This window comes from Mus pahari, chromosome 6, assembly GCF_900095145.1.
Source record: "Mus pahari chromosome 6, PAHARI_EIJ_v1.1, whole genome shotgun sequence".
Taxonomy (NCBI): domain Eukaryota; kingdom Metazoa; phylum Chordata; class Mammalia; order Rodentia; family Muridae; genus Mus; species Mus pahari.
Genome location: NC_034595.1, coordinates 105,043,142 through 105,062,540, shown reverse-complemented (window position 1 = coordinate 105,062,540; position 19,399 = coordinate 105,043,142). Strand labels below are relative to the sequence as shown.

The window sequence follows — 19,399 nt, the reverse complement described above, 5'->3', positions numbered from 1 at the left end:
CTTGTGAGCACTGTCCTCTTTACAGAAACTCAGATACCCAGATGTGCAGCCCTGGTGGGAATCCTGGTCACCAGTGCAGACATGCTGGTCTGTCTGCCTTCAAGGCACTTAGTAGAGATAGAGAGGTTTGGGTGGGCTGAACACTTCCACTCTACCAGGTAGGGACCCAGGCCTCTCTGCAGAATTCACTTGTAAGGCCAGAGACCTGCCCAACTGTTGTGGGATTTACAGCTCACATGGGAACAGGCACAATTGTGGGGGCCTTGCAACACTTCTGAGTACATGGAGCTGCAGAATGGCTAGCCAGTCTAACATCAGTTCACCCTTGTTCCAAAGCACACTGACTGAAAACCGCTCAGGGAGCACCAAAGGGTCATAAGGCAGGTTGTGTCGTTAATTCAGGATTTTTCATCTTCCCAGACCTTGGATCTGTGAGCTAAGGCCCTGAAGAAAACAACCACCACTGTTCCATGGATTAGCAAATACCTATTTTACATAACAACTTTATACATATTTACAGAAAACTGGGCAGAATAGCCCATCCCATCTGGGGAAGCTGTGCAGCTGTTGCTCATGTTGGAATCAGCAGTCTGCTGCCTTGGTTTCCACTCAGGTCCTAGGCATGCCGTCCCGTTGTTCATAGGCTGTGCCAACCCTCTCCTTGGTCTCCAGGAAGCAGAGACAGAAGTGATCCTTACTAAGGAGGGCCAAGGAATCCCCACTTAAGTGCCAGCATAGTCCGAGCACGGGAAAGTCACCTAGAGAGACAGGCGGCCAGAGGGTTAGAAGCCAGGCCATGCGGGTGAGTGAGGAGTCCGGTCACCCCAGGGCTGAAGACAAAGCCAGTAAACCTTAGGGCATCAGGTTCCTGTCAGGCACACACTCTGGGCAAGGTCCTACAAGATGTGGAAGGGCATCTTTCTCATGCATGACACATGGCAATAGGTTTAAGCAGGTCAGCCTCTCTGAGGCCAGCATGTGCTGGCGTATGCTTACCTTCCCCAGGTACCTGCACCGACACACAGCCTGCTGGGGACCACAGGTACACCTTGCTTCCTCCTGTGCAGATGGCCAGCCTTGGCCGCTGTGGGTCCCACTGAAATGAGCGCACTGAAGACATATGCTCTAGAACCACAAACAGCTTCAGCTTTTGAATGTCCCAGATCCAGACAGCATTGGGGACATTGTCTGCAAGGAAGCAGAGGCAGGACACATGTCAGTGCTGGCGCTCTGCAAGCACTCTGGCTGTTCTCAGGGATCAGCACCCAGAACAAACACATGGCCTCCAAGGCCACACCTCTTTTTCCTGTGGTTTTTACATCTGTACATGTAAGAAATGCAAACAAGACAGCCCCCCCACTTCACCTGTTAGGGGGCCCACATGAAGACCAACTGTACATTTCCTACAGTGTGTAGGGGGCCTAGGTCCAGCCCCTGCCACTGGATCCCTTTCCCCTACCTGGACTGCCTAGTTGGGCCTCAGTGGGAGGTGGTGTGCCTAGTCCTGCTGGGGCTAGATGCCCCAGGGTGGGGGGGTGGGGGCTCCTCCTCTGAGGAAAAGGGGACAGTCCAATGGGGGAGGGATCTGTATGGGTGAGACTGGGAGGAGAGAAAGGAGGAGGGCTGTCATAAAGATATAAAAGTATATAAAGAAGATAAACTATTAAAAACGAAGAGGTACTCTTCCCCCTCCCCGCCCCCCCAAAATGCAAACAAAACCAGAGGTAAGTGCCAGGCCCCCGTTCTTGCACATTGAGGAGTGCAGGAGGGATCAGCCAGGCAGCCAGGACATGGGCAAGGAGCTGCTGTGCAGAAGGTCCATTCTACAGGAAACCAGGGCTGCCCCGGCTCCGCTTCATTCATCTCTAGCACACGGCTGCCCCAGCTCCACTTCATTCATCTCTAACACACAGCTGCTCCGGCTCCGCTTCATTCATCTCTATTCTCGGCCTCAAAGGGCGTCAAGCAGCTGACCCTGCCTACGAATGAGTGTGGCACTGACCATTTCTTGATGCCAGGAAGTAGCTGTCAGAGCTGAAGGCCAGCATCCCTACACCCATCCTGGGGTTCGCTCTGTCAGCTACTGGCTTCAGAGTCTGTAAGGAAACTGGTCCCGAGGCGATCTCATCTGCAATGTGACAGGGGACATGCTGAGGGCACTGGTTAGGGGGAGAGGGCAAAGAGAGGAAACAGGCTGCTGAGAAGCATGGGAGGGTTTGCTGGCTGAGGGATTAAGAGGACAGCTGTGGTAAGAGGCATGTTCACAAGTTCCCTGGGGACAACAGTTCCAGTGCAGTCTGGAGCCCCAGAGGAAGGATAAAAGCCTGCTCGGGTCTGCTTTCTGAGCTAGTCCCCCGCTCCTTGGACATCTGGCAGTTCCATCCATTTCCAGCGTCTCGGGGCACAGATGGCTACCCCTTTCCAGCTGGGAATCAAAGAACTATCAACCAACAGGAGACGATTCAGTAAGTACAAGCCAGTGTGAGTAACCTACGGCCTGGCTGCCTCCCACCCTCCAGGCAGGCACTGCACAGCTGATGTCCCCTCACTCCTTTAGGGACTACAGAGGAGGGAAGGAAGGCAGGCTTCACGGGAGAACACCTGTGATTTCTACACTGCAGGATCGAGACCTCCATCTCAAAATCTTCCCCACCCAAAACAAGCCGCCTCTGAGATTCCTGTGGACAGAGGATTCTCATTTAAGACAGAAAAAACAAGCTTTCTCCCATGGAAGACACAGCCCTCTGCTGCTTACATTTGCTCTCTGAGGTAGAGAGGGCACCAGCCATTGCTCGGGACGGTGGGAAGGACAGGTGGCCCAACCCCAGCTGTGGGATCTTCTCAGCTTCCTTATACACAACCTGAAAAACATGATGTGGCTGCTAGCCAGTCTGTGACGAGAGCCAGTGGAAGGTGGCCCAACCTACCTATGTGCCCTATATGGAGGTGACTGGGAAGGGGCAGCCGCCAAGTCTGACCCTTGCAGCTGCCACTCAGCGCTGCTGGCCAGGCTGTGCTTTAGAGATGGGCACTGAGCACATGGCTATGTTTACGTGGTAAACTATGTCACAGCTATGCAGCAGTGGCCTGCGTGTGCACTGTCGGCGTAATGGAGAAAAGTGGGTCAGGAGAGTGGGTGGCAGCGAGCCTGTGGAGTAGCAAATGGCCAGGCCCAGCAGACTCCGTGCTAGGGTGGACCTTACAGGCCCAGGCCACTGGAAGCATGACTTTGTCTTTGAAGGCCTATTGGGACCTCACCTGTCCTTCCTCTCTGCTTCCTGGCCAGAGCAGCTGAAGGTCAGCTCTGCTCTGCCATGTGTCCCCACCACAGTGTGCTACCCAAAGTAAATGGTGAAGAGGCCATGGACTGAAACCTCAGAAATTAGGAGCCAAAATGAACCCGTTGTCCCAGGTCCTCTGACCCAGTGACTCAAAGCTCACTCACACACATAGGTTAGTGGGGTACACCACAGTCCCAGGCAGAGAAATTACCATAGCACATGTGGGAGAAACTTAAGACGCTTGAACCACAGGCAAACCTTGGCAGCCTGCATGGCCAGCCTTGTGCTCTATCATCTCCAACCTGTTCTCTAGCCAGGTTCAACAACTGCTACTGGAGGAGCACCCTGACTAAAGCCCAGCCTCTGCCCAGCTTCTCCTCCCTACAGGGTTCTGCAGACATAGGCTTTGGGGCAGCTAACTGAGCCCTGGGCTGTGGCCCTGGCCCTTCCTTATCCAAGGGAAGCAGAAATCTGTCCTTGGTCCAGACCACTGACAGAAGACAAGAGGACTCAACACTACTGAGCTTCAGAACACACCTTCAACTCTGCACCTCCTGGATCCTGGGCCTGGGCTGCCCTACCTGCAGTCCATACAGACCAGCTCTCCGGCCTCTGCCTGCTGTGTGCTCTGCTCTGGCAGGATGGCCCATGCTCAGGATTCCTCAGGTCAGTCTCCCCAGGGATCTGCCGAGGGCAGAGCATGATGAGCATCCGGCTAGGACAGGCTCAGACAGCCTGGACTCCACACTCTCTTCACCAAGGAAGGCATGAGGGGCAGAACAGGGAAGACAACTAAGGAAGGTCAAGGGCAGCTCACTGCACCAGGAAAACCATGGTGCTCGGGTGGAAGCATATGCAGACTTACTGTCTTAGGATTATTAATGGTTGCAGGATGCCCAAACTCGGTTATCATCTTCCAGGTCACGTGGTTTAGGAGGCGCACCTGGGGAAGGAACCATGAGATTGACATGCAGGTAGCTCACGGGCTGTAGGTATCCTACAGCTCATAGAGTTGGCCTGTGTCCTGAGCCACTTCCTACCTTTCCATCGTAGCTCCCAATGGCCAGGAACTGACTGCTGGGACTCCAAGTCACAGACTTGATGCCCAGGGACCATTCATAGGCACAGTATGCTGACAGCAGACGGCCGTCCAAGGAGTACAGCAGAACCTTGTACTGCAGATGAGACATTTAGACAGTCACAGGCCCTGTGTGCGGCACGTCAGCACCCAGCAGCTCGCTGCACTGAGAGCACACAGGTACCTGCAGGTGAATGCTCTTGAAAAGGAATGTGCTGCTGGTCATGTGCTATACCTCCAAGCAGGTGTCCCACGCTGCCAGCACACAGCCATTCGGGGCCCACTCGATCCCTGTGAGATCCTGGGTGTCTGTGTCAAAGTGCTTCCAGATGAGAAAAAAACATGACATTCAGAAAACATGTCCTTAGATAAGTAGTGCATTTATTTTCTAACTAATGCTTTTGGTTTATGCATCATTTTATATGCAGCAACAAAGTATCTGCATGGTATTCTGGTGAATGCATAGTGTGCCAACCATGCTGGGCAAGGCCACATGCCCTCATCTCCATGGAGATGCACCTGCCCGCCTGCTTCCCCAGTGCGCCCCTTCAGATGTCTCTCTAACACTCTGACACTGAAGCTTTCGGGCACGGAGAGCATTTGCTCAGTATCATAGCTCCTGAGGCATATTACCCAGGCCAACTCAACTGCATTCCTCCCAGGGAGGAATTCCCTTATGGAGAAAGAGGGTTCAAAGTTCATGTCAACATGACAACTTCTAATGTGCACCAAGTGTACATGCACCAAGAGGTCTAGATCACACGTAGTGTGCACTGCTTAGAGTCACACACAGGACCCCTGCCCCCTGGCCATAGGAACCCCACCATTCTGTCTACCCCAGGGGCTGCAACAGCCTCTGGGATCACCAGGAACACCAGTTCTACCCCTTTTCCCAACCAGCAGCAGAGGATGGCCTTACCCGGAGGAGCTGCCAGTCACTGCACACGAAGATGCTCACGTAATCTCTGCAGTCCCGCCTCTCTGCTAAGGCTAGGTAGCGGCCATCCCTGGTGAAAGTTAGTCCTGTGGAGAGAGATGGTAAACTGGAACCAGTGTGGGAAAGCACCAGAGCCCATCAGGGACTTTTTAAAAGGGACAAGGGAGCCCCACCCCCAAATGTGTTCTTATCTTCCCATGAGCAGACACTGTCACATGGGAGTCTGACAAGCAGAGCCCTTATCCCTCTTGCAGGTGAGGTGGGTGAGTACACAGAACCAAACTCAAGTACCTGATTCTTAGAGTCACAAATGTCACTTCGTGAGACATAGTGGAGGGCCATGTTTCACAAAGGAAACTACAGGCACACCTGATGGTCAAAACCCTGCTTGCAGTTGCAATTGTGTGTGTGTGTGTGTGTGTGTGTGTGTGTGTGTGTGGTGGTCTGTGTGTGTGAATTCAGGCACATGTGCCATGCATGTGCATGTATGAGGGTTAAGAGGACAACCTTGGGCGTCTATATTGCTCATCCACCTTGTTTGAGACAGATCTTATGTTTGCAACTGTACACGCCAGGCGAGCTGGCCTGCAAGCTTCTGGAATTCTCAGCTTCCACCTCCCATCTTGATGTGGGTGTGCTGGCATCACAGACTTCTGCCTCTGTACCTGGCCTTTATCGTAGGTCTGGAGATTTGAATTCACGTTCTCATGCTTGCACAAATACTTTATACACTGAGTCAGCTCTGTCACTGCATTTCATTTTTGCTTTTATTTTTAATTAGTGTATGTATGTGTATACATCTGTGTATAGGTATACGCACAGCCTGCAGGAGTGCCCGCCGAGGACGGAAGAGTCCTATTCCGTCGGAGCTGAAGCTATACGCACCTCCTGACCTGGGTGCTGGGCATTGAACTGGAGTCCTCTGGAAGAGCAGTATGTGCTCTTTTTTTTTTTTTTTTTTTTTTTTTTTTGGTTTTTCGAGACAGGGTTTCTCTGTATAGCTCTGGCTGTCCTGGAACTCACTTGGTAGACCAGGNTTGGTAGACCAGGCTGGCCTCGAACTCAGAAATCCGCCTGCCTCTGCCTCCCGAGTGCTGGGATTAAAGGCCTGCGCCACCAGGCCCGGCTTGCAGTATGTGCTCTTAAGTGCTAAGCCATCTTTTGAACTTGTCATTTCAAATAACTAAAGTTACGATGAATAATCAGGACAATCTTACTTAAAAACATTAAGCAACATTTTTCCAGTCCTGCATTACTGTAAAAGGCCTGAGGTCAAGGCCTCAAGAACGACAAGAACTTCAAATAACAGACTCAAGGACCACCTGCACCCAGAACCAGACTGTTCTTTAGATCCAGTAACACTTGGGACCACAAAAACCACAACAGAATGCGATCAGTCTAATGTGATCTGCAACATTAGACATGTCCTTGTGGCAACAAACAAACAAGAGCACACCTACTGTGTGCCCTACTGTGTGCCCTCTACTGTTGGTAGTTTCTGGGTTCAGGGCAGGTGGGCGGCATGACCACCTGTCACCCGATGCACTCGGCCCAGCCTTCATCCTTCTTCCAGGGCAGTGAGGCTTCAATGGAAAGGGCTCCTTTCTCCTTTCCCTGTTCTGGGATGCTCAGAGGTGATAGCATGCCATCCCCTGACAGAAGAGCTAGTGAGCTGAGCTGGAAATGGCTCACTGGATAAAGGCTTGTGCTGTGGGCTGGCAAGGGCTCAGCAGGTAAGGTAGGAGCACGAGGTCATGAGTTCAAATCCCAACAACCACATGGTGGCCCATAACCACCCGTAATGAGATCTGATGCCCTCTTCTGGCATGTCTGAAGACAGCTACAGTGTACTTATGTACAATAATAAATAAATCTTAAAAAAAAAAAAAAAAAAAAGACTTGTGCTGCTTTTCCAGAAAACTGATCCCAGAACCCAGAAGCAGCTCGTTATCACATTCACATTACCCACACTCCACACACACATGCACGCACGCAGGCATACACATCTATACCCATACCTATACCCCCCACATGCATACAGTCACAGACACACACATGCACACACAGATATACACCTCTTCCACACACACACACACACACACACACACACACACACACACACACACACCCTAAAAATAAATCTTGACTAAAAAAAAAGTTAGTGAAGTGAAGCTGTCAGCTAGGCCCCAAAGGCAAGCCCTTCCCAGCTCTAATGTGAGCAGCTGAGTGCCCTGTGTGAATATAGGTAAAGGGTCTCCTCCTTGGACAATTCCTGTCTACTTTCCACAGCATCCTGTTGTCAAGGAAATAGCATGGAGGGAATCTCACAGACACACAGGGAGGAGCACAGAGGACGGCATAGTGATGGAGGCTGGGGGGAGGGGGCACACAGTGACTGAGGGGGAGGGGGTGCACAGTGATGGAGGCTGGGGGGAGGGGGCACACAGTGATTGAGGGGGAGGGGTGCACAGTGACAGAGGCTGGGGGGGAGGAGGCACACAGTGATGGAGGTTGGGGGGGTGCACAGTGATGGAGGCTGAGGGGGAGGGGTGCTGCTGTAGCTCCTCTATCTGCTCTAAGTTCACATTCTCAGAACAGTTACAAGAACTGTGTAAGGACAGACTCACCCTGCTGACAGGCTTTGGGATACTTGATGTAAGACACAGATTTGGTGCACAGGGACCAGACGGTGATTCGCAGCTGCCAGGGAAAAGGGAAGAGAAGGGGTTAGGATGCTTCCCATCTTCACAAAGATTCTTAAAGCTGGAATACATAAAAATGGACCCACACTGCACACTTATATGCAGTTTACTTCAGTACACCCACACAAAGCAGCCACGAGAGCAGAATGTCTCCATTGGCCAGGGGACAACTTAGCCCACAGTGTGGGGCTGGGGAAATCTCTGGGGAAGCCTTACTGCTCCAGTGAGGAGTGAGTCTGGAACTCGAGCACTCCTGCACACCCAGGGCGTATGGGGGCCTGCACACCCTAGGGCGTATGGGGGCCTGCACACCCCAGGGCGTATGGGGGCCTGCGCTCCCAGGGCGTATGGGGGCCTGCGCACCCAGGGCGTATGGGGGCCTGCGCACCCAGGGCGTATGGGGGCCTGCGCACCCAGGGCGTATGGGGGCCTGCGCACCCTAGGGCGTATGGGGGCCTGCACACCCAGGGCGTATGGGGGCCTGCACACCCAGGGCGTATGGGGGCCTGCACCCCAGGGCGTATGGGGGCCTGCACACCCAGGGCGTATGGGGGCCTGTCTATGATCCTAGTGACAGGCAAGCTGGCTAGCTGAACTAGCAGAACTGGAGAGCTCAGGGTTCAAGTTAGAGACATTGCCTCAAAATATATGGTGGAGAGTAACTGAGGAAGACGCCCAACTTCCACAACATGTGAGCTTGCACACACACCCAACATCCATAACACATGAGCTCGCACACACACCCAACCTCCACAACACGTGAGCTCACACACACACCCAACATTTTCAAAAGCCCCACGATGTAATGTCTCACCATTTCAAATCCTGATGCAAACCTTCAGGAAGCTGCACATAGCCTGGAAGGAGCCAGACACTAGAAGAGGTGCATAAGAAAGGCCAAAGCCACAGGTGCCTCACAACTCATGCCCAGCAGCAGACAGCAGACGAGTGTGCCCCAGTGAGCCTTTCCTCACTAGGAACAAGAGCAGCAGCTATGCCTGCTAGGAGGGGCTGTGTACAGGCGATGTAATCTGTGAGCTGCTGTAAACCACACAGTGTCATATGCATCAGGGACCCCAAGACTCTCCAAAAAAGGTGAAAATGGCTTTTGTGTAATGCAGTCAAGGGGCCCTCTGGAAGCCGGCAGGCTCTCAAGGCCTGGAGGGGCTCTGGGAAATGTGCGGGTGAGTGTCTTCCATGGACTAGACACCAGCTATACAATTCAATCGTCTTCTTGCCTCATGGGAGCCAGGCCTCTCTCCATTTTGCAGCACCCTCATGTGAACCTCCCGCCTCCAGAAAAGTACACAGTGATCTAACTGTCCTGAGTGGGAACGCATGACTCTCAGTTATGTGTCTACTCTACGAATCTGTCATGCGCACAGTCACCTCCTGACCACCGACGATAGCCGGTGGTAAATAAAGTTTGTGGGACTTTTAGAAGCTAAAATCTAAAGGCTGGGAATAAGGTAGGACTGGTGACCACTTTAGTCCCAGTAGTCAAAAAGTAGAGGCAGGCAGCTCTCTGAGTTTGAGGTGAGCCTTGTCTACATAGTGAGTTCCAGGCCAGTCAGGGTTACACAGTGAGATCCCATCTCAATACAACAAAAAGGGTGGGTATATTTTTCAGGGTCCCCTTGCTGTGACATATTCCTCCACACTGGATGTCGCCATTCACTTTGATGTCACAGGCACAGTGGCTATGACCTAGCAGTAGGTTAACAGTGTCCAAAGGCAGTCTGTATAGTCTACTCTCTGTTCAAATGTTCCTTTCCATTTCAGTGAGTGTAACACAGCTGCTGAATAAAAGTACATTAAAAAACAGTTTATAAACTCTGCAGAGGGTAACCTTTCATTCGGGCCATTAACAGAGGGACTGAGCCCAAGTCTATGAGACCTGGAAGCTGGACTTTGGTCTGCAGAATGCCATAAGCATGAAGATTGCTAGCCAAAAGCGGTCTAGAAAATACTCAAATATGCATCCAAAAGCCCAGGCCACATGTCCTTTAAGATGTTAGCATGAGCACTGTAGTCTTTAACAGCCCATTACAGAAGACATACACTTTTCCGTGTTTACTCTGACTTTGGAGCAGGAGGCATCTATAAGAGGATAACTTTCACAAGTCGTTCTCACCCTCCACCATGTGCATTCACAGGGTCGAAGTCAGGTGGCCAGGCTTGGTAGCAAGAGCCTTACCCACTGAGCCATCTTGTCAACTCCTTTTAATGTCCTATTTTTCTTTAAAATAGGATTTAAAAATTATACTGTTTATGGACTCTGGCCTGAATACTGCTCCAGAACCAGACTTTCACATTCCCAGGCTATTTTAGATGAAGAACAGAATGGGCTACGTTTGGCCAGCTTACATGGAATTCCGTTGTGTTCAGGATGTGGCGGCCATCCGGACTCCAGCAGGAAGCAACCAGCCCCGCAGAGCCCTCGTCGATCTTGCAGTGCCATTCTGGCTGCTCAAGTGACCAGACCTTGATTCATAAAAGAAACAGAGGCGTGCAAATGCTGTACCACGCAGGAGGCCTCTCTGACGGAGAGGATACACCAGGCCACCTCAGATGGCCCAGTGGCTGCAAGCCACACTTCCTGGCGACTTCACTGCAGTGCACCTTTGAAGGGTCTGCTCATGTGCCCATCCCTATGACCTCACTAGTTAGGCTTAGTGAATAACGGAACTCGGCCTTCTAGAACCTTCTAGAACTTCCTAGAACCCTGTCCAAGTTACTCCACTGCCATTGCAAATACCTCCCTCTCGGAAAAATCATGTTCAAAGACTGAGAACAATTTACTGTTTTGGTGTTTGTTTTTCCACATCAAAAGTGTTTGGATTAAACTATTAGAGAGCATTACATTTTAAAAGAAAGCATGTCTGGGAGCTGGAGAGATGCCTCAGCAGCCAAGAGCACTGACTGCTCTACTGCTCTTCCTGATGACCCCGTTCAATTCCCAGCCCCCGTACGGCAGCTCACAGCTGTTGGTGACTCTGAGACCTGACACCCTCACACAGAAATACATGCAGATAAAACACCAATGCACATAAAATAAATTACATATAAGAAAAGAAGGCAATTTTGAGTCTCATTGCATTTCCCCCTAAACCTGAAAGAAGGGTGCAAACACCTGGACTCCTTCCTAGTTACACTCCTGGGAATGTTTCCTAATTCTGACTCTGCTACAGAAACAGCACCAGACCAGTTAGTTACACATGCCTTGTGAGTACAGGCACCTCATCTACACATGGGACACACTTATGTGAGTCTTATGTATATGTGGCATGTGCCTGCCTACACATATCACATATGTAAGTGGCACACGCCTGCTCAAGGCCCACAGACATGTAGCACCCATCTGTATACACTCTACTAATACATGGTACAAACCTGCACAAGCCCCCGTCTGTACATGGCACACAGGATGAAGAGGGAGTCTGCAGACCACTCTATGTGCTGGATCTGGTCCAGGCATGTGTACAACTGAAGGATCTGAAGGGTCGTCACATCCCGGACCACTAACCGGTACTGGACACAGGAAGCCTAGAAAGTGAGGCAGAGGGCACGGGATAGCATCTCTTCTACAGCAGGGAGCCTTGCCTCGATGGCTAGCTCCTCCCCTCCTGTCTGACACACTTAGCTTCATGTGGACCAAAACTTATGGGTCTCATTGCAAAATGAGTTAGAAAAAGATAAACATTGGAGCATACAAAAGTTTAAAAGTTCCACACAGTATATATTAACCAAATTATCATACTTTAACCCACAAATTTGTACAAGTAAATTTAAAGGTGGGGATGGTACACACCTTTAATCCCAGCACTCAGAAGGCAGAGGTGGGTAGATCTCTGAGTTTGAGGCCAGCCTGGTCTACTGAGTAAGTTCCAGGACAGCTGGGGCTACACAGAGAAACCCTGTCTCAAAAAGCCAGTGTGTGTGTGTGTGTGTGTGTGTGTGTGTGTGTGTGTATTTTTTACTACTTGGGAGTGATCGTGCACACTTGTAATCACTGTACTAGGGAGGTGCTCAGCTACTCTCTGAGTCTGAGGCCAGCTTTGCATATTATACCATAGTCTAAAAGCCAAAACCTTGCACTTGCCTCAGAAACAAGCTTGGATGCACAGAAGCTACATAAAACTGTGTTAATCCTAAAAACTGTTTAAAGTCCTAGTTTCTATGAGGAGGCAGAGGGGAGGCTGAGGCAGGTACATGTGGGCCAGCTAGCCTGCGCTATGCAATGAAGAGCAAGAGATCTGGTCTCAAACGAGGTGGAAGGTTGTCCTCTGCCCTCTACAGTGTGTCGTAGCACCTCTCTGTCTCTCTCTCTCTCTCTCCACACACACACACACAGGCTCTTTTTAAAAAATGAAGTCACTTTTGTCTTCTATGGAAAGAGAGCAGGAGGGCAAGTGCAGATCAGAAGGAAGACCTATCAGAGGGCTTGTGTTTTCACATTAGAGTTTGGTGAAATGGATTCCTTAGGAACCTCTGAAGACACCAACACTGGAAACATGGACTCACTCTGCCCAGGATTTAGGGCAAGACTTGAAAAAAAACAATTATTAAGAGCTCCACAATATTTTGATGAGCAGACAAATACAAATATCAGCTAACCAAATGCAACTTCTTTGCTGTTTACTGAGACTTTCAGAACTGTAAAGCAACCCTAATCTCTGGAGGGATTTGGAAAAAGGTAAAATGTATCAATGTGTGCTTGTCTCCTCCCACCATTATGTGGGTTCCCCAGCCGGAGCTCAAGTCCTCAGGCTGGCATGGCAGTACCTTTCCCCTGAGCAGGTCCTATCCTGACACTTTCTACATTGTTAGGATAATGTACATAAGGAGGGTGTCTCAAAAGCCTGGACAAACACAGCAGGAGTGTGAACTGAGGATCAAGACAGCCAGGCATGGTGGCATGCTCCATCAATCCCAGCACTCAGGAGGCAAGGGGCAGATCTCTAAATTCAAGGCCAACCTGGTCAGAAGTACAGGGAAACCCAGTCAATCAATCAGTCAATGGTACAAGTCAGTTAAAAAGAGAATGATAGATTGATCAAAGAAAGCTTGTTAAAAATTAGGATTGAATTTGTATGTGAGAATTGTCAGGCACTAGCTTATGTGGAGGTCGGAGGACAGTTCTCTCCTTCCATTATGTGGGTCCTAGAGCTGGGACTCAGGTTCAGTGGCAGGTACCGTTACACTACCCGACTGGCATGGAACCAGTTTTTTTAAATAGACATGAGTTTTCCCTGATGGCTTCCTAACATCAGGTGTCTGCCTTCCTTGAACGCACAGTGGTGTTGGTGTACCCTGAAACACTCATCTGAACACTATCCTGCCACCCAAAGACTGGACAGTTATCCAACCCTGGCAATGAAAGCATGGTCGGACGGCCCCCCGTTTAACCAGCTCGCTCACAGGCGAGAAAACGTACAAAATAGCAATGAGCTGCCATCCCCTGTGCCCTCAAACGTGTGAAAGCAGCGTCATCTTATCCAACTTGGATGAAGGGAAACTGGAGCAGGGAGCCTGGCAGCCACCCAGCCCTGGCCACCTGCTCCAAGACCTCCTTCCTAACCCTGACCACCTGCCAGAATACCAACCCCAACTCCGTCCCCACTCTGCTCCACGTCCCCTTTCTCCACCCTGGTCACCTGCCAGGATCTCCCAGCCTGGCCTGGATCCCTCTCTTGCTTCAGGTTCCTTCTCTCTAATCGAGGTTCTCCCTCGTCCGGGCTGAAACCCCTCTGCCAGCCTCCCTCTCCCCCACCCCCACCCCCTAAGTCCAGCCCGAGTCCCAGAGGCCGCCCGGCTCGGGTCCCCTTCCCGCCCCCCCTTCGACCCGCCCCGGCCCCGTGCACTGTCGCGCGCCCACGCTTAGGTTCTGCCCAGCGCGCCGCGGCTTACCAGGTACTTGCCGTCCGGGGAGAACCTGCAGAGCAGGCCCGAAAGCTTGAATGACTCCGAGAAGTTCATGGCCACGGCCAGCCCGGGCCAGCCCGGCTCCGAGGTACCTCCCGCAACCGCCGCGGGCAGCGGCCGGAAGTACAAGGGCAGAAGCGAGCAGCAGCCAATGGGAGCCTCAAGTGGCCGCGCGGCATTGTGGGGCGGGAAGTCCGAGCTTGAGTCTTAAAGGGGCTGAGCGCCTTTGCGTCATAGCGGATCTCCCTGCAAACCCCGAAACGGAAGGCTGAATTCTGACTTCAGATAAATCACAATATAAATATGTTCCCAAAAGTTACCTGGGGAATACTTAGACTAAAAGACTCCCTTACCTGAAATTCATATTGTAACTAGACGTCTGTACTTGTGAACATACATTTATTTACATGTAAATGTGTATTATGTGTAAGTATATAGTAGTATTTCGATACACCTCTTTAGTAGATAACAAAGTTTTTGTTACAGGGGCTGAGAGTGCGGTTCGATTGGCAGAGTGATTGCTTAGCATATATGAAACCCAGGTTTTGGACCGCAGCATCGCATAAATCCCGCACGATGGTTTGCATTTTTAAAAAAAATCTTACACCTGAAACCAGAGGCGCAGATGTTCAAGGTCATCCTCCGCTACCTATAGAGTTGGAGGCCATCGAGGGCTACTTGAGACCCTTTCTTAAACAGAACAAAGCAAAGTACGCTGTGTATTACAATTTATTTTCCACGTATAAGTATAAATATAGGTTTGTTTTGAGGTTTTCCTGAGAGCGACCACCTGCAGCGTGACCTCGTGCCGTTCAAGTGCTTCTCAGGTCTGGGGCGGAACGAATTCGAAGGCATCTGGATCTCGTGTGTCGCTTCACCTTCCTGGAAGTTCTGAGTTAGAGTGTAGACTTGATATCAGAGGTGTGGCTCATACCCGGGATGGCAGCCTCGGTGGGCACATAGGATAGAGCACCAACTGGGCTTCAGACCCGGCTCGCTCCCCAAAGCGCTCTGCTCCCTCCCTCGCGCAGAACCCCGCGTCCTGTGCCCCACAAGGCTCCCCATTCCGGTGTCATTCGGGAGGTTGGATGTTCCTGTCTGCACCTAACATGACTTTATGGCTCAGCCACTGCATTTGGCACTAAGTTCCGAATTCTGAAAGATCGAGACCTGGTATTGCTCGGTCCAGGTCATAGCTTCGAGTCTCTTCCGCACTGCTACATCTAATTTCCACGAATGAATGAATGAATGAATGATGGTGCTTGCACCATTCGGAGAGAACCTGCAGAGTGCGCGGCCAGCGTGCTGGCCTTTTCTGTTCCCAACCAGTCCCACATTCTTGCTTGATAGTCATCTTTGTCTCTAATCTGCAGCTCGCAAATAATTATTCCTCGTAGCAATTGGCCTGGCACCAGGTCAGGCTTTCGAGTGCGAGGGAGATTCGGTCTGCACCAGCCCACCTCCCTTGCAACACCACTAGCGGCACTGAAGCGACTTCCAGGGCGTGTGGGAACACCTTGGGCAAGCACCACCCTGCAGCTCCACTAAGGGGGTCCCACAAGGACGCAACTCCTTCTGTGCGCCAGACTAGGGCTCTGCGAGGTAGATGAGGGTACGGGAGACTGCTCGCTTGCCCAGAGGGGAGATGGCGGGCGGTGAAGTAGACTTCTTGAGCCAGAGTCCTCTGACTAATCCCCAGCCGCTCTGTGTGCACAGTTTGTGGGCATCCGTTGGGCACCACTTAGGACACCAATTCAAGGGAAGACTCTGATACCCTGGGCTAGGATACCCGGGCTGCAGGCCGTGGCCCCCAGGGTGTGTGGGTATCAGGAGGCGCAACTTCTGGCTGGAGTTTGAAAAGTCCAACCCAGAGGGTCTGCGCTCGACCCTCTTTCCAGGCGGACTGTGGTCTCTGCCAGACAAATCGAGGGAGGCTTCGAGTCGTTCTCAGAGACGGAACTCCGCTGGTGCTGGCCGAACGACAACGGTTCTCCTCAGGGGCTTTCAATGTTCAGTTTCAGTCGGTCCTGTCGGTTTTCTCGGGCGGGCGAGCCCTGGAAGAGGCGCAGCCACCCCGCTGAGGGCACTCCTGCCCTCCTGGGTTGCAGGCTTAGGACAGTAAGGGTAGCGAGGGGGATCGGGGTAGATGGGCATCGGGGGAGAAGGCGGAAGAGAGAGTCAGAGGGAGTACAGGGCGTCGGGCGCCCTGTGTCCACTCCCTCGGCGCCTGCGCACCCGTCCTGGCGCCCCGAGCCCCGCCAAAGGTTGCGGTCCGATCCCGCTTCGACCAAGACTCCGGCTACGAGCCTGCGGCCCCACGGAGGAGATCCCGCTGGGGCTAGCTGGGCGACGCGCGCCAAGCGGCGGCGGGAAGAAGGCGGGAGGAGAGGGGCCCGGACCCCGACTAGGGCAGAGCCAGCTGGGGAGGCGGGGCGCGCGTGGGAGCCAGGGGCCCCGGTAGCCGGCCCTCCTCCCGCCACGGCTGAGTGCCCGCGCTGCCTTCCCGCCGGTCCGCCGAGAAAGGCGCTAAGCCTGCGGCAGCCCCCTCGCCGCCGCCTCCCTGCTCCGCGCCCTTATAACCCGGCGTCCCGCAGCCCGGCGAGGAGGCAACGCTGCAGCCCAGCCCTCGTCGACGCCGACGCCCGGCCCGGAGCAGGTAGGCAGAGCTGGGACGCGAGCTAGGGCCAGGAATCTCGCACGAGGTTCCGAGGCTGGGGTTCGGGTGAGCTGCAGCCGGGGTGCTAGCGGAGTGAAACGGGCCCCAGGGACTCCGCGTCAATGGCAGGAGGGGCCGGAGTGAGGCTGGGAGTAGAAGCAGTTGGCGCCTCGGCAACCCATGGACCTGCCTCCTGCCCACACTGTCCACTACAGGTGGCAAGGGACCACCATCCCGGGAGATGCTGGGGCTCGGGTCTGGTAATAGGGGAAGTTGGGAGGTGCATGGGTATCCTACCTCACAAGGAATGCAAATCCCCACCTCTGTAAGGCAGAAGGCCTTTCAGGTCCTGCCATGGAAACAGACTAAGAGAGAGGAAAGCCAGCTAGAGCCCAACCTCTATGCTGGTTCCAAGGTGTGGGTTCCTGGTGGGTTTCTGTGATGAGTCCACTGTGGTGCCTCACCAGCCTCCCTAGCCTTCCATGTAGAGAACCCAGAGAACCCGGGCTGCCCGCACTCTCTCCTGCTCCACGGCAGGTCCTTCTGGACTGGGCAGCTGCTACCTTCTCACTCTTGAGAGATGAGAACATCTATCTATAGGCACCTGTCCACATACACACTCGAATGTGTGCGGGGGTGGGGGAAGCTCTGACTTCTGAGCCCCAAGACACTTTGTTCTCTGTATGTGCTGAGGTCTGTTAATTAATTAAATGGGCACTTGGGACCTGGGTCGCAACAATATTTGGGAGAAGGTTGTTGTTATTTTTCTTCATTTAAAAGTTAAATTGTGTCTGTGTGAGTCCCAGTGCACTGGTCAGAGGACATCTTTAGGAGTCGGTTCTCTGTCTCTGTCTCTGTCTCTGTCTCTCTTTCTCTTTGTTTTGTTTTGTTTGTTTGTTTGTTTGTTTGTTTTTTGTTTTTCGAGACAGGGTTTCTCTTTTTCCATTTTATCAGTCTCGAGAATTTAACTCAAGTGGCCAGGATAGGCAGCAAGCACCTTTACCTGCTGAGCTTCACTGCCTCGGATTGGTTTTTCGTGGTTGTTGCTTGTGTTGCTGTTTAGCTTTAGAAAAAAAAAAAATCAACAGAGACAAAATGTATCCCAAATCCTTGGTGTGTTGCAAACGCTTTGGGGGGAGGGCTCCCCTGCCCCCATCCTTTGATTTATTCAATAAAAATGTAAAACATTACTTTGTGGAAAAAAGGGTAAATATGTAACATTTTCTCATCTATGACTGTATAGATTGTGTATACAATTTTAAAAATCAGGTAATTGGTTTCAAAGGTGTTGCATACCCACTAACTACTCTTGAGCTACCTGCATACCCACTAACTAGTCTTGAGCTACCGGTGGGCCTATGGGAGCCTGCCTATCAAGCACAGGTAACTAACTACAGGATGCTGAGCAATGTTGTCCTTCTAGTGATGGCTCTGTGGAGCAGGCAGGGCCTGCCCATTCTGATGGCCACCCTACTTGACAACATTCTGGATTAGAAGTCAGATGCTGAATTCAAATACTCTCTGTGCCCTTGGACCTTGAGCAAGTTACTTAAATCCTCAGAACCTCAGTTTACCCATCTTCAAAATGGAGTCATAGCGCTGTTTTCTCAAAGAGCTTATAGAAACCTGGTCAGTTGGCCTTTGTAAACAGAATGGAAACTGCCTGACCCTGGCTGAAGGAGGATATGAGTGAGATCCTTGTTTCCATAGAGGTAGAGTTATTTGTATAAGAAAGAAACTGGCTTGGGACCTGTGAGATGGCTCCTTGTATAAGGGTGCTTGCTGCCAAGGGTGATTATCTGAGTTCCATCCATGGAATCCATAGGCTGGATTGTGGATCCACATTGTCTTCTGGCCATCACATGTGCACTGTAGCCCACACATGCATACATACACACAAATAGAAAAGTAACCAGGATCCTATATCCAAAGTCTTTGGACGAGTGCTGATACCACCAAGTGGCCTTTTGGGTCCTAGATTTTGGCTCTAGGACTGGGTGGACCAAGAACTCAGAGAAAAGGGCCAGTTCCTAGGTTTTGGAGAGATCATGGCAGTAAGGCAGGGATTTGCCTGCGACCTGGGTAGAGGCTAGCAGCATCTGTCAGGAGTATGTCCTGTGATAAAGATGCTCCTGTTTCATGTTTATTTATAGAGTATGCCCAACCCAGGTCCTGGAATGGGCTTCCAGTGCTGACACATGCAAAGGAGACTAGCTAAAGTAGAGATGAAGAAGGGAGACAGGGCTGAGGGAGCTTCGCCATCCTGCTGATAGCCAGGGATGCACCAACCCAAGGCTCCTAGCACTCCAAAGTTCTTGTCATTTTTGTCATTGCATTTTTAAAAAGTCCCATGTACATCTCAGTGAGAAACTATTTCTGTCACCAGATTCAAGGGTGATTTACCTCCCAGAAACAAGCAAAAAAAAAAAAAAAAAAGTGCACTTGGTGAATGGTGTTGGGGCAGTGGGTGGAGAGAAATCCTCAAAACACTCTTCTGTGTTCCTTCCAAGAAGAAACTTTGAGGCAGCCTTTCCTTTCCTTTCCGTTTCATCAAAGACTAAGCGGATACTTTTAAGTGTTGCTGACACCAACTCTACCTATGAGTAACAGTGCGGCAGAGACTCCTGGAACCCAAACCACTCAATCTTGTTTCTGTCTGAATGTGCGACAAAGAGTGTAATGGACACAGTTAGTGCAGCTACAGCCACCTTACGAACAGCCAATGTCCTCTCTATGGGACCCAGCCTGCAGAACAACCCATGGTCCATCTTTGTAGTCTCTCCCCCCCTCCCTCTCCCTCTCCCTCTCCCTCTCCCTCTC

The 19,399-nt window shown here is 51.7% G+C and overlaps 2 protein-coding genes across 4 annotated transcripts in view; one reads left to right on the top strand and one right to left on the bottom strand.

The window, feature by feature from the left end:
• Positions 1–216: 216 nt before the first annotated feature.
• Wrap73 (WD repeat containing, antisense to TP73) lies at positions 217–14,044 on the bottom strand. Of its 3 annotated transcripts, XM_029539821.1 has the most exons (13): positions 13,909–14,028; positions 11,392–11,544; positions 10,366–10,482; positions 7,924–7,996; positions 5,279–5,382; positions 4,595–4,681; positions 4,322–4,456; positions 4,147–4,224; positions 3,819–3,965; positions 2,756–2,861; positions 2,003–2,128; positions 997–1,188; positions 217–758 (listed from the first exon to the last, which is right to left on the bottom strand). In XM_029539821.1, exons 1-13 carry the CDS (start codon positions 13,975–13,977, stop codon positions 610–612), a joined length of 1,536 nt encoding a protein of 511 aa, XP_029395681.1. In that variant the 5' UTR covers positions 13,978–14,028; the 3' UTR covers positions 217–609. The 3 variants fall into 3 exon arrangements, with proteins under 3 accessions (XP_029395681.1, XP_021056121.1, XP_029395682.1); XM_021200462.2 differs by lacking the exon at positions 3,819–3,965 and having other exon boundaries at positions 13,909–14,044; XM_029539822.1 differs by lacking the exons at positions 11,392–11,544; positions 13,909–14,028 and adding an exon at positions 8,813–8,872 and having other exon boundaries at positions 10,366–10,396.
• A 2,155-nt stretch (positions 14,045–16,199) lies between these two features.
• Tp73 (tumor protein p73) overlaps positions 16,200–19,399 on the top strand; it is an 80,289-nt gene continuing 77,089 nt past the window's right edge. Inside the window, exon 1 of the mRNA XM_021199813.1 lies at positions 16,200–16,579. The gene's annotated coding sequence lies outside the window, so the exon portion shown is untranslated. The remainder of the gene's footprint in view (positions 16,580–19,399) is intronic.